The sequence below is a fragment of the Somniosus microcephalus genome, chromosome 28 (assembly GCF_052327205.1).
Source record: "Somniosus microcephalus isolate GS21.2 chromosome 28, FLI_Smic_1.0, whole genome shotgun sequence".
Taxonomy (NCBI): Eukaryota; Metazoa; Chordata; class Chondrichthyes; order Squaliformes; family Somniosidae; genus Somniosus; species Somniosus microcephalus.
In genome coordinates this window covers 16,038,539-16,052,948 of record NC_141014.1, presented here as the reverse complement: position 1 = coordinate 16,052,948, position 14,410 = coordinate 16,038,539, and the positions used below count along the sequence as shown (strand labels likewise).

At 45.8% G+C, this 14,410-nt stretch overlaps 1 protein-coding gene across 2 annotated transcripts in view; it reads left to right on the top strand.

Annotated features, from left to right (window-relative positions):
- Window positions 1-14,410, top strand: part of st13 (ST13 Hsp70 interacting protein) — a 65,428-nt gene that overhangs the window by 39,538 nt on the left and 11,480 nt on the right. For both annotated transcript variants that reach the window (XM_085969515.1, XM_085969514.1), the window contains exons 7-9: window positions 1,195-1,305; window positions 7,086-7,188; window positions 11,526-11,642. In XM_085969515.1, coding sequence (XP_085825641.1) covers window positions 1,195-1,305; window positions 7,086-7,188; window positions 11,526-11,642 — 331 coding nt within the window. The remainder of the gene's footprint in view (window positions 1-1,194; window positions 1,306-7,085; window positions 7,189-11,525; window positions 11,643-14,410) is intronic.

Sequence of the window (14,410 nt, the reverse complement as noted above, 5' to 3'; positions counted from 1 at the left end):
GGCTCTTGGAAATCCACGTCCGAATACATGGAGACTGATTTTGGGTGGGGGGGGGGGGAAGAGGTTAAGTAAATGGGACTGAAATAACAAGTAGAAATGCCCCCCCAGCTGACTCCAATGTTCGGCGGACACAGTCATGCACCTAAACGGGAAAAGACATTAAAGGTTTAAGTTGGCTGAGCCTGCCTTGTATCGTTCACTACTTCATCACTGTGCATTTACCCACTGGGCTGTTGCCCCCTTCGAACAGAAATAACCCAGACATGCTGTTCCTGCCCATAATCTTTGCTTTTTGGCTATGACTCTATCTCTGCGCCACCTGCAATTGGATGAAGCCACCTTGACCCCCCCCCCACCCCACCCACCTTTTCCAGTACTGTTCTGAGCCAGCCATGAGGCACATGATAAAGTCCACATTGATTCCTCCTCTCACTTTCTTTCCCTCGCATTACCCCCCCCCCCCTCCCCCTCACAACGGAGATTGGAATGGAATTGAATGTACGACCTCCACTGTTGTTAACACTTATTGTCCTCAAAACCCTTGAGTTCAGGAGTGTAATGAGCACTCTGTTGACTCCTGGCTTGCCACTGGTATCGCACAGGGTCCTGGTTGGCGCTTTCCCCCGTGTCTTCTCCTTGTTTGTGGAGTGTGCCACAGCTCTAATTCAAGAAAGTCTCAATACCTTTTAACGTTGCCAACTTTTTCCCTCTTGATTCCTTCTCTCCCGAAAGTGCTGACTGCTGTGTGAGCCTGGACTGCGAGTGCTGGCAGGGAACCCTGGACCAGCGCTGACACTGATCCTGTCTTCACCTGCCAGCCATGCATGCTCTCTCCAATAGAGGTCACTAGATAGCAATCAGGGCCTCGCATTTATTTCCTTTTTTTTCTTTCTAGCTTGGGGGCTGAGGCCAGTTATAACAACCTTACTGCTGTCTTCGCTGAGGTCATCTAACTCAGCAAAGACTTGGCATTGAACGCAAGGCCTTCTGATCTGTACAAGTTGAATGTCTTTCCTCACCAGATTATTAGAGAGCTACTGAGTACTTATTTCTAATGGAGTAATCTTGGCACAAAGGGTGCCTTCTCTTTCTGACTGAATGTTATCCTGACGGTGTTTTTTTAAAGGATGAGATTGCACTGTTATACTCTTTCTAACCAGTAGGCGATTTGCTACTCGTTCTTTTCTTTTACAGCGTGTATGTGAAAATGCAGAAACCCAATGCAGCCATTCGGGACTGTGACAAAGCCATCAGCATCAACCCTGACTCAGCACAGCCCTACAAGTGGAGGGGGAAAGCACACAGGTGAGGGAGGGAGGGGCTATCCTTGTAGTGAACCGTAAGGGGAGAGGAGGCATTTTGTGAGGAAACTGAAGCTGAAAGGGGTATCAATGCTGTATGGCAAGAAAGGTGAATGAGGCAGGAGTGGGCACAGTAATGTTCAGAAACATAGCATTCAGTTGTCAACATTAAATAGTGCTGCTTAATTCTACATAACATAAGAAATAGGAGCAGGAGTGGGCCATTCGGCCCTTCTAGCCTGCTCTGCCTTTTAATAAGATCATGGCTGATCTTTTACCTCAACTCCACTTTCCTGCCCGATCCCCATTTCCCTTGATTCCCTTAATATCCAAGAATCTATCGATCTCCGCCTTGAATATACTCGAAGACTGAGCCTCCACAGCCCTCTGGGGTAGAGAATTCCAAAAATTCACAATTCAGTTGTTTGTGCACTCTGGTTCAGTATAGAAAGAAAGACTTGCATTTCTATAGCGCCTTTCATGCTCTCCGGACATTCCAAAGCGCTTTACAGCCAATGAAGTGCTTTAGAAATGTAGTCACTTATAATGTGTAAGATCCGCACTCAAATGGAGTTTCCCTGTTAAATGTAGTCTGTCTGCTGCCCTTTTCAGACAATATTTGTTTAAATTTCCCCCCTACTTCTCTTCCTTGCTCCGCAAGGCTCCGGACTGGTTCTGGAGTGCAGTTGGGGGTGCAGCGGCCATCCTGCACCCTCCCTCGAGAGGCCATGTACGAGGCAGTGGATATTGGTGGGCTTTTGATCATTGGAGGGGGTATTGAAGCGGAGTCACCTGATGCCCACTTTCCAGTAGAGCACTGCCCCCTGCCCCCAGTTGCAGGTCTGGGTTGAGAGCCGCTAATGTAGTGAGGCAGAGCCCAGACAAGAGAATCCTGGGAGCGCTCGCCTGTCTGCCCTTTTGAGCAAGAAACAGGTGGAAGAGGATTGACCTGCGCTGATGATAAAGTGACAACTGATCTCTGTTGCGTGACCAAATTGATCTTCGCGATTCCAATCTCTCTCAATAGTCAAATCCTTTCCAGTCAATCTCCAGTTATGAAAATAAATTGCCCCATTCCCAGGGTAAAGCAGAATAACTGCAGCTATAGTTGATTTCCTCCGCCCTATTTTCCCCCTTCGAGAAATTAACTCCTTACTGGGCTGCAGCTCCATTTGCGAGAGCCTTGACCAAGAGTATGGGTGGCCAGAGTATTTGAACGCAGGGAACATCACCATCCAGCCCAATCCTGCCCTCACTCAGTGTCTACAGATGGGCACTTCCAGCTGGAGTCACCGGAGCAGTTATTAAGAGCTGTACCTCTGGCCGATTTTCCTCTCCCTAACCCCAGGGATGCTGAAGCCACTTGCACCCTGGCGGAGATCAGCTGGCCTCGGCACGCACTGGGGTTTGAACCAGCGGCTCAGCTACTTGCTGGTGAAACTCCGAGCCACAAGAACATAAGGAATAGAAGCAGGAGTGGGCCATGTGACCGATGTTCTCTTTAAGCTACGCAGCTGTCTAGCGGTTCCGCGCAGCCAGTTTTTAAATAGAAAAAACCGCGCATCCGCCGAATATTGAATGGCACGTACTGCCCGTTTAAAGGCGCCATGCAGGCCAAAAAGAAAGACTTGCATTTGTATAGCGCCTTTCACGACCACCGGACGTCCCAAAGCGCTTTATAGCCATTGAAGTATTTTTGACGTGTAGTCACTGCTGTAATGTAGAAAACGCGACAGCCAACTTTGCGCACAGCAAGCTCCCACAAGCAGCAGTGTGATGATGACCAGATAATCTGTTTCAGTGATGTTGATTGAGGGATAAATATTGACCAGGACACCGGGGAGAACTCCCCTGCTCCTCTTCGAAATAGTGCCGTGGGATCTTTTACGTCCGCCTGAGAGGGCAGACAGGCACCTCCGACAATGCAGCACTCCCTCAGTACGGGACTGGAGTGTCGGCCTGGATTTTTCGTGCTCAAGTTTCTGGAGTGGGACTTGAACCCACAAGGCGAGGGTGCTACCCACTGAGCCATGGCTGCCAGAAAATAATTAGCGGGAACATTGTGTACAGCCCCTCGAGCCTGCTCCACCATTCAATAAGATCATGGCTGATCCTCGACCTCAACTCCACTTTCCCGCCTGATCTCCATATCCCTCGATTCCTCTAAAGTCCAAAGATCGATCTATCTCGCTCTTGAATATACTCAACGACTCAGCATCCACAGCCCTCTGGGGCAGAGAATTCCAAAGATTCGCAACCTTCAGTGAAGAAACTTCTCCTCGTCTCAGTCCCAAATGGCCGACCCCTTATCCTGAGACTGTGCCCCCTAGTTCTAGCCATGGGATTCGGGTAGTTATTATAGGTTATTTCCCCCTGCCCCTACACACAGATATAAAGGAAGCCAAGAACATGTGATGGGCACTTCCTAGCATTCTGTGGCACAGGAAACTTTGTGCTATCCGGCACCGACGGGACCGAGCTGTTGCCGTTCCCTCAAAACTGCCGGACAAACCAGCTCCGTATCTGGCAACAAACACTGTTGCTTAGCAACAGCTTCTAAACAGTCGGCCCCTACCTTGGAAGCGTCTCTGTAGCTTAGCAACAGCTTCAGAGAGACTTTCCAGAGCCTGACTGTTGGAAAAAAAAGCCACGAGAAGAAAAAAAACCTAACAAAACGGCTCCTGATTTTTGCCAGTGGCTCAAGCTTGCCGGACACTTAGCCTCCGGATAACACACAGTTTCCTGTACCAACAACTTTTAAGTAATTGTGCAGTTTTCATACTGAAATAAGGGTGTGAATGCACAGGTAAATCTTGCTGCTCATTAGCAAGTTTTGTCCTTATTAGCAGCATGTGTCCAAGGCAATTCTACTAACTATCGAGCACGGTTAATGCTCATACATAAGAACATAAGAAATAGGAGCAGGAGTAGGCCAATCGGCCCCTCGAGCCTGCTCCGCCATTCAATAAGATCATGGCTGATCTGATCCTAACCGCCAATCTACTATCACAGAACCATCTCCTGAATCTAACAGAATTAGACACACGAACTAGGAGCAGGATCAGGCTACACGGCCCCTGGGCCCGCTCCGCTACCCACAGGGCCATGACCGATCCGAACCTAGACTCATGTCCAAATTCCTGCCCGCTCCCCGTAACCCTTAATTCCCTTTACTTCTAGGAAACTGTCTATTTCTGTTTTAAATTTATGTAATGATGTAGCTTCTACAGCTTTTTGGGGCAGCATATTCCATGGACCTACCACCCTCTGAGTGAAGTAGTTCCTCCTCATCTCAGTTTTGAAAGAGCAGCCCCTTATTCTAAGACTATGCCCCCTAGTTCTAGTTTCACCCATCATTGGGAACATCCTCCCCGCATCCACCCGATCCAACCCCTTCACAATCTTATATGTTTCAATAAGATCGCCTCTCATTCTTCTGAACTCCAATGAGTAGAGTCCCAATCTACTCAACCTCTCCTCATATGTCCATCCCTTCATCCCCGGGATTAACCGAGTGAACCTTCTTTGTACTGACTCGAGAGCAAGTATGTCTTTTCTTAAGTATGGACACCAGAACTGTATGCAGTATTCCAGGTGCGGTCTCACCAATACCTTGTACAACTGAAGCAATACCTCCCTATTTTTATATTCTATCCCCCTAGCAATGAAAGCCAACATTCCATTGGCCTTCTTAATCACTTGCTGCACCTGCATACTAACCTTTTGAGTTTCGTGCACCAGGACCCCCAGATCCCTTTGTACTTCAGTACTTTCCAGTTTCTTGCCATTAAGATAATAACTTGCTCTACGATTTTTCCTGCCAAAGTGCATAACCTCACACTTTCCAGTATTGTATTCCATCTGCCAAATCTCTGCCCACTTACTTAGCCTGTCTATGTCCCCTTGCAGGTTTTTTATGTCCTCCTCACTCACTACTTTCCCCCCCATCTTAGTATCATCTGCAAACTTTGATATGTTACACTCGGTCCCCTCCTCCAAATCGTTAATATAGATTGTAAAGAGTTGGGGACCCAGCACTGACCCCTGTGGAACACCACTAGTTACTGATTGCCAGTCTGAGAATGAACCATTTATCCCAACTCTCTGCCTTCTGTTAGATAGCCAATCCTCTATCCATGCCAGAATATTACCCCCAATCCTGTGATTTTTTTATCTTAAGCAATAATCTTTTGTGTGGCACCTTGTCAAATGCCTTTTGGAAGTCTAAATACACTACGTCCACTGGTTCCCCTTTATCCACCCTATACGTTACTTCCTCAAAGAACTCCAGCAAATTTGTCAAACATGACTTCCCCTTCATAAAACCATGCTGACTTTGTCCTATTAAATTATGATTATCCAAATGTCCTGTTACTGTCTCCTTAATAATGGACTCCAAAATTTTACCTACCACAGATGTTAGGCTAACCGGTCTATAGTTTCCAGCCTTCTGTCTACTGCCCTTTTTAAATAAGGGTGTTGCATTAGCAGTTTTCCAGTCTGCCGGGACCTTTGCCGAGTCCGGGGAGTTTTGGAAAATTATTACCAATGCATCTACAATCCCTACCGCCACTTCCCTCAAGACCCTAGGATGTAAGCCATCCGGTCCAGGTGATTTATCCGCCTTGAGTCCCATTATTTTACCGAGTACCACTTCCTTAGTGATTTTGATCGTGTTTAGCTCCTCCCCCCCCCCCCCCCCCCCCCCATAGCCCCCTGTTTGTCCAGTGTTGGGATATTCTTAGTGTCTTCTACTGTAAAGACTGATACAAAATATTCATTGTGTTTTTGCCATCTCCATATTTCCCACCATTAATTTCCTGGTCTCATCCTCTAAGGGACCAACATTTACTTTAGCCACCCTTTTTCTTTTTATATAACTATAAAAACTCTTACTATCTGTTTTTATATTTTTTGCTAATTTACTTTCATAATCTATCTTCCCTTTCTTAATCAATCTTTTTGTTATTTTTTGCTGTCTTTTAAAGTTTTCCCAATCCTCTATCCTCCCACTAGATTTGGCTACCTTATATGCCCTTGTTTTTAGTCGAATACTATCCTTAATTTCTTTACTTAGCCACGGATGGCTGTCTTTTCTTTTACACCCTTTTCTTCTCAGTGGAATATATATTTTTTGGAAGTTGTAAAATAACTCCTTAAATGTACACCACTGATCATGTATCGTCTTACCCTTTAATCTATTTTCCCAATCCACTCTACTCAATTCCACTCTCATACCTTCATAGTCTCCTTTATTCAAGCTTAGCACGCTTGTTTGAGATCCAACCTTCTCACCCTCTAATTGAATATGGAATTCAACCATGTTATGGTCACTCATTCCAAGGGGATCCTTTACTAGGACATTTTTAATTAATCCTGTCTCGTTACACAGGACCAGATCCAAGGTTGCTTGCCCCCTGGTCGGTTCAGTTACATACTGCTCAAGAAACCCATCCCTAATACACTCAATGAACTCATCCTCAAAGCAGCCCTGCCCAATTTGATTTGTCCAATTAATATGATAGTTAAAATCCCCCATAATTAGAGATGTTCCCTTATTACAAGCCTCAACTATTTCCTGATTGATACTCCGTCCAACAGAGTTGCAACTGTTTGGAGGCCTATAGACTACGCCCACTAGTGTTTTTTTCCCCTTATTATTCCTTATCTCCACCCAAACTGTTTCATTATCCTGATCTTTTGACCCAATACAACTGTACCGAAGCTGTAGGCTTGAAGGTTCCCATTATAAACCTTGCTGTGCTATACCATTCTCTCAAACAGGCTACTCGGTCACTGGGAGGAAGCAGCACGGGATCTGGCCACAGCCTGTAAACTGGATTACGACGATGATACCAGCACCATGCTGAAGGAGGTGCAACCTCGGGTAAGTGACTACATGCTGGTCACAGTTCGTTGCTTAAAGTCCATTTGGATTAGAGAGTGGAAGAGTAAGATGGTAAGATAATTAATGGTTAAATTAAAAAGAAACAGACTTGCATCTTTCACGTCTTCAGGATGTCCCAAAGCACTTTACAGCCGATGAGTTACATTGAGATGCAGTCACTCTTGTGGGCAAATTAGATTTGTATCAGACGAGCAGCCAAGTTGCTGCAGGGATTCAGCAGTGGAATTGGTTTCTCTGGCGACCCATCTTGGAAAAAAGACGAGAGTTCACATCGTTTTCAGATTAGCTTTTGCACAATAAGCATTGTAGGGAAGTATTTTTAAAATTCTCATCCTTGTTTTCAAATCCCTCCATGGCCTTGCCCCTCCCTAGCTCTGTAACCTCCTCCAGTCCTACAACCCTCTGAGATCTCTGCGCTCTTACAATTGTGCATCTCTGATTATAATCGCTCCACCATTGGCGGCCGTGCCTTCAGCTGCCTGGGCCCTAAGCTCTGGAATTCCCTCCCTAACCCCTCTACACCTCTCTCCTCCTTTAAGATGCTCCTTAAAACCGACCTCATTGACCTGTCCTAATGTCTCCTTTTGTGGCTCGGTGTTGGCTAACGCTCCTGTGAAGCGCCTTGGGACGTTTTAACTCCGTTAAAGGCGCCATGTAAATGCAAGTTGTTGTGTTGCATGTTATTGTAATTAAAACAGACAATGCTGGAAATGTGCACCAGGTTAGTGGGCATCAGAATCTTGTTTGAGAACCTTCACAACAGTCCCGGTGAAGGTTGCCACACGCTGTTTGGGACACTGACCGATCTGTACATTTCCAGCATTTGCACGTGTTTCATTTTACCTCTGCTGGTACAGGCTAGTTTCAAGATATAAATTTTGTTGCATTCATGCATCAGGCTAGTCCAGAAACGGGAAAAAAATCGCAGCTAGTAAATCTGTGCTGTTAATTGTTACGATCTGCAACTATCAAGCTCCCCAGCACTTGAATTTTAATTGCTATTTGTGAATTAGCAATGCTGTGTCTCTCCTGATCATCTAGATGTGCCTGCTGATCTAGTACCCAGCTGGTTTTTCAATCTCCTCCACTAACGGGGACGTTAGCGTAGTGCTTATATAACTGGACTAGTAATCCAGAGGCCTGAACTAATAATTCAGTGAGTTCAAACCCCACCATGGAAATTTGAATTCAGTTATTTTTCAAAAAGCTGGAAATAAAAAGCTGGACCATTGAGCTGCCAGATTGTCGTAAAAGCCCAACTGATTCACTGATGTCCTTTAGGGAAGGAAACCTGACCCACTTGCCCAGTCAGGCCTACATGTGACTCCAGTCCCACACCAAAGTGTTGACTCTTAACTGCCCTCCTAATTGGCTGAGAAAGCCACTCAGTTGTATCAAATTAAGAATCTAGGGACGGGCAATAAATGCTGGGCTTGCCACATTCCGAGAATGAATTATTATTTTTTTAAAACTGGAACTGTTTGAAATTCGAGCCAGTGACCATAGCAACGTGTGTTCCTGTCCCAGCTGATTACATGTAGGCAGCTGGAGAAAGTTAGAATACTGGCACTTCAAAGGTGTTCCATGATGGAATGGAACATAACCTGAGACACACAACAGTAACTTGCATATATATAACGCCTTTAATAAAGTACTAACATCCTACGGTGTTGTCAAGCAAACCACAGAGAGATTTTGGGACAGGCTTTACAGCCTGTGAAGTACTTTTGGAAGTGTAGTCATTTGTTGTAATGTAGGAAACTCAGCAGCCAATCTGCGCACAGCAAGCTCCCACAAACAGCCATGTGATAATGACCAGATAATCTGTTTCAGTGACCTCAGTACACCAGGGAGAACTCCCCTGCTCTGCTTTGAAATAGTCTCATGGGATCTTTTACATCCACTCGAGAGGGCAGAAGCAGCCTCGGTTTAACATCTCATCTGAAAGACAGCACCTCCCTCAGTACGATACAAAGATAGGAGGGAAAGCAGTGAGTGAAGAGGACATAAAAAAACCTGCAAAAGGACATAGACAGGCTAAGTGAGTGGGCAGAGACTTGGCAGATTAAATATAATACTGGAAAGTGTGAGGTTATGCACTTTGGCAGAAAAAAATCAAAGAGCAAGTTATTATCTAAATGGAGAAAAACTGCAAAGTGCTACAGTACAAAGGGATCTGGGGGTCCTGGTGCATGAAACACAAAAAGTTAGTATGCAGGTGCAGCAGGCGATCAGGAAGGCCAATGGAATCTTGGCTTTTATTGCAAGGGGGATGGAGTATAAAAACAGGGAAGTCTTGCTGCAGTTATACAGGGTACAGGTGAGGCCACACCTGGAATACTGCGTGCAGTTTTGGTTTCCATATTTAAGAAAAGGTATACTTGCTCTCGAGGCAGTTCAGAGAAGGTTCACTTGGTTGATTCCGGAGATGAGGTGGTTGACGTATGAGGAAAGGTTAAGTAGGTTGGGTCTCTACTCATTGGAGTTCAGAAGAATGAGAGGCGATCTTATCGAAACATATAAGATTGTGAGGGGGCTTGATCAGGTGGATGCGGGGAGGATGTTTCCACTGATGGGTGAGACTAGAACTAGGGGGCATAATCTTAGAATAAGGGGCTGCCCTTTCAAAACTGAGATGAGGAGAAACTTCTTCACTCAGAGGGTAGTAAATCTATGGAATTTGCTACCCCAGAGAGCTGTGGAAGCTGCAACATTAAATAAATTTAAAACGGAGATAGACAGTTTCCTAGCAGATAAGGGAATTAGGGGTTACGGGGAGAGGGCAGGGAAGTGGACGTGAGTCTAGGTTCGGATCAACCATGATCCTATTGAATGGCGGAGCAGGCCCGAGGGGCCGTACGGCCTACTCCTGCTCCTACTTCTTATGTTCTTATGTACTGCACTGGGCCTAAATTATGCATTCAAGTCTCTGGAGTGGAATTTGAACCCACAACCTTCTAACTGGGGCGACAGTGCTAGGTCGCTGGATAATGATCCGGAATGGAAACCATAGCTGTTTTCATTCTTATGAAAGTCCAATCTTGCCGATAAACTTGTAAACAGCAAGACTGATTTGAATTAAAAAGTGCTGCTAAATGAGCTTGTGTGAACTCTACCATCTCACACTCTGTATGCTGCAACTCCTTGTACAAGTGGCTGGGAAAAATGTGTTCAGTGCAGGACCTGAAACCACCAAATGCAGAAGTGCGGAGTGAAATGTGTGATGGAAGTATGCTGATGGACCCCAAGAGTACAGCTGTTGTCTGTGGCAGTAGTGCACTGCACTGTGCTATTATTGTCACCGTGCAAACCACAATTTTCGAAACGGATCGCGAGGAATGTGGTGTAGCATCACTCCTTCCTCCTGTTTCTTCTGTCCCCCAGCACCACTTGCTAAAAGAGAGGCAAGGTATTCAATGTACATCTCATAGTGCCTGCCTCTCCCTGTGGTTGGGAGTAGGCTGCATTTCTAAAATATGAACAGAAACCCTAAAATATAGTTAGTTGAGGTAAAAACAGAAAATGCTAGAGATACTCAGCAGGTCAGGCAGCAGCTGTGAAGAGAGAAACAGAGTTAACGTTTCAGGTTGCTGACTTTTCGTCAGAACTCGTCATCGACCTGAAACGTTGACTCTTTTTCTCTCTTCACAGATGCTGTCTGACCTGCTGAGTATCTCCAGCATTTTTCTGTTTTTATTTCAGATTTCCAGCATCTGCCGTATTTTCTTATTGTAATACAGGAAACACTCTTTTTAATCCGGGACCGGCGTGGTGCCGGTTTATCAAAAAGTCCGGATGACAGAGGTGTACAGTAAAAGGTACAAGAGCCCCGTACACGGCCACAGATCCAGGCGTCCCTGTTGCATAGCAACAGGTGCAGGAACCCCGGCCACAGACCAAGCGTCCCTGTTGCATAGCAACAGGTGCAGGAACCCCGGTTACACGGCCACAGATCCAGGAACGGCCACTAATATGAAGTAAAACTTACCTGAACCTACTCCTGAATTTTGCCGGTTAACAGAGATTTCCGATTATTTAGGTGCCGGTAAATCGAGAGTTTCCTGTAGTTAGTTGAGGCTCAGTCTTTGGGTGAGGATCACGCTCTAGCTTCTTCGTTCATCTCCACCCACCAGTTTAAGAAAAAAAACACCCCCCTCTAAACCCATAACCTGCTGCAGATGTGCAGTGGATGCGTCTGTCTTTTGTCTTTGTGGACCTTTAGTTAGAGCAGGTTTGTGGGGTGATGAGCAGATCTAGAATATGTTTATTATAAGAGAGGATTGTGCATTAAATATTTCAACCAAATGTCTTTTTAGGCCCAAAAGATTGTGGAGCACAGAAGAAAGTATGAACGGAAACGTGAGGAGAAAGCTATTCAGGAACGAATGGAGCGTGCAAAAAAAGCAAAAGAAGAACACGAGAAAGCGCGTAAGGTAGGTGACGCGGTGTTGGAAATCATTTTCTTTTTTCCGTTCCTCCAATTTTTCTCCCTTCCTGTCCCGAAGGCATGGATTCTCGCTGAAAAGCACGCGGGTACTGGCTGCGTTCAGCACCTCAGCCAAGTACTCATTTGCGGGCAAGTCTTGGCAGTGAAGGTCGACGGGCTTTTGATTCTGGAGTCTGTGCCCGATGTCCATGCATGCTTCAAGAGTCACTGGATAGCAGTAGTGGGTGGCATCCCTGACTACATCGAAATTTACAGCACAGAAACAGGCCATTCATCATCGAAATTTACAGCACAGAAGGAGGCCATTCGGCCCATCTTGTCCATGCCAGCTGAAAAAGAGCTATCCACCCTAATCCCACTTTCCAGCTCTTGGTCCGTAGCCCTGTAGGTTACGGCACTTCAAGTGCATATCCAAGTACTTGTTAAATGTGGTGAGGGTTTCTGCCTCTACCACCCTTTCAGGCAGTGAGTTCCAGACCCCCACCACCCTCTGGGTGAAAAATATTCTCCTCAACTCCCCTCTAATCCTTCTACCAATTACTTCAAATCTATGCCCCCTGGTTATTGACCTCTCTGCTAGGGGAAATAGGTCCTTCCTATCCACTCTATCTAGGCCCCTCATAATTTTATACACCTCAATTAGGTCGCCCCTCAGCCTCCTCTGTTCCAAAGAAAACAATCCCAGCCTCTCCAATCTTTCCTCATAGTTAAAATTCCACATCCTCATAAATCTCTTCTGCACCCTCTCTAGTGCAGTCACAGCTTTCCTGTAATGTGACCAGAACTGTACACCGTACTCTAGCTGTGGCCTAACTAGTGTTTTATACAGTTGAAGCATAACCTCCCTGCGCTTATACACTGTGCCTCAGCTAATAAAGGCAAGTATCCCGTATGCCGCCTTAACCACTTTAGCTACCTGTCCTGCTACCTTCAGGGATCTGTGGACATGCACTCCAAGGTCCCTCTGATCCTCTGCACTTCTCAGTATCCTACTATGGGCTTTTACCTTTCTGCCCAACTGGTCCGTGCCTGCTCCCACCCCTCTTCATCTCACCCAATCAACAAAATCTAAGACAAAACATGTATAAGACAACAGGAATTTTTTTTTTTTTATACATCATTGTGATTTATATAGCAACATATTTTGAAACAACGGGTAACCAAGTGTAATTTTTCAGTAAACTATTCCCATCAGCGAACCCGATTTATAAATCAAAACAGCAAATGCTGGAAAACACTCCGCAGGTCAGGCAGCATCTGTGGAGACATAGAAACATAGAAGATAGGAGCAGGAGTAGGCCATTTGGCCCTTCGAGCCTGCTCCGCCATTCGATGAGATCATGGCTGATCATCCAAATTCAGTACCCGGTCCCTGCCTTCTCCCCATATCCCTTGATCCCTTTAGCCTTAAGAAATATATTTAACTCTTTCTTGAATATACTTAATGAACTGGCCTCCACTGCCTTCTGTGGCAGAGAATTCCACAGGTTCACCATTCTCTGGGTGAAGAAATTCCTCCTCATTTCAGTCCTAAATGGCTTACCCCTTATCCTTAGACTATGACCCCTGGTTCTGAACTCCCCGGCCATCAGAAACATCCTTCCTGCATCTAGTCTGTCCAGGCCTGACAGAATTTTATAGATTTCGATGAGATCCCCTCTCAATCTTCTAAACTCCAGTGAGTATAAGCCCAATCGACACAATCTCTCCTCGTACGTCATTCCTGCCATCCCAGGTATCAGCCTGGTGAATCTTCGCTGCACTCCTTCCATGGCAAGAACGTCCTTCCTCAGGTAAGGCAACCAAAACTGCACACAATACTCAAGGTGCGGTCTCACCAAGGCCCTGTACAACTGCAGCAAGACATCCTTGTTCTTGTACTCGAACCCTCTCGCTACGAAGGCCAACATACCATTTGTCTTCTTAACCGCCTGTTGCACCTGCATGCTTACCTTCAGCGACTGGTGTACAAGAACACCCAGGTCTCTTTGCACTTCCCCTTCTCCCAATCTATTACCATTCAAATAATAATCTGCCTTCCTGTTTTTGCCACCAAAGTGGATAACCTCACATTTATCCACATTATAGTGCATTTGTCATGTTTCTGCCCAATCACCCAACCTGTCCAAATCGTGCTGGAGTTTCACGACATCCTCCTCACAGCATACCCTCCCACCCAGCTTTGTGTCATCTGCAAATTTGGAGATATTACATCCAATTCCCTCGTCCAGATCATTAATATATATTGTGAACAGCTGGGGTCCTAGGACCGATCCTTGCGGTACCCCACTAGTCACTGCCTGCCACTCGGAAAACGACCCGTTTATTCCAACTCTTTGCTTTCTGTCTGCCAACCAGTTCTCTATCCAAGTCAATACCTTGCCCCCAATCCCATGTGCCTTAATTTTGCATGCTAATCTCTTATGCGGGACCTTATCGAAAGCCTTCTGAAAGTCCAAATACACCACATCCACTGGTTCTCCCTTATCTATTTTACCAGTTACATCCTCAAAAAAATTCCAGTAGATTAGTCGAGCATGATTTACCTTTTGTAAATCCATGTTGACTTTGTCCGATCCAGTCACTGCTTTCCAAGTGCTCTGCTATTACATCTTTTATAATGGACTCTAGCATTTTCCCCACTACCGATGTCAAGCTTACCGGTCTATAATTCCCCGCCTTTTCTCTACCACCTTTTTTGAATAGTGGGGTAACATTAGCTACCCGCCAATCCATGGGTACCGTTCCAGAGTC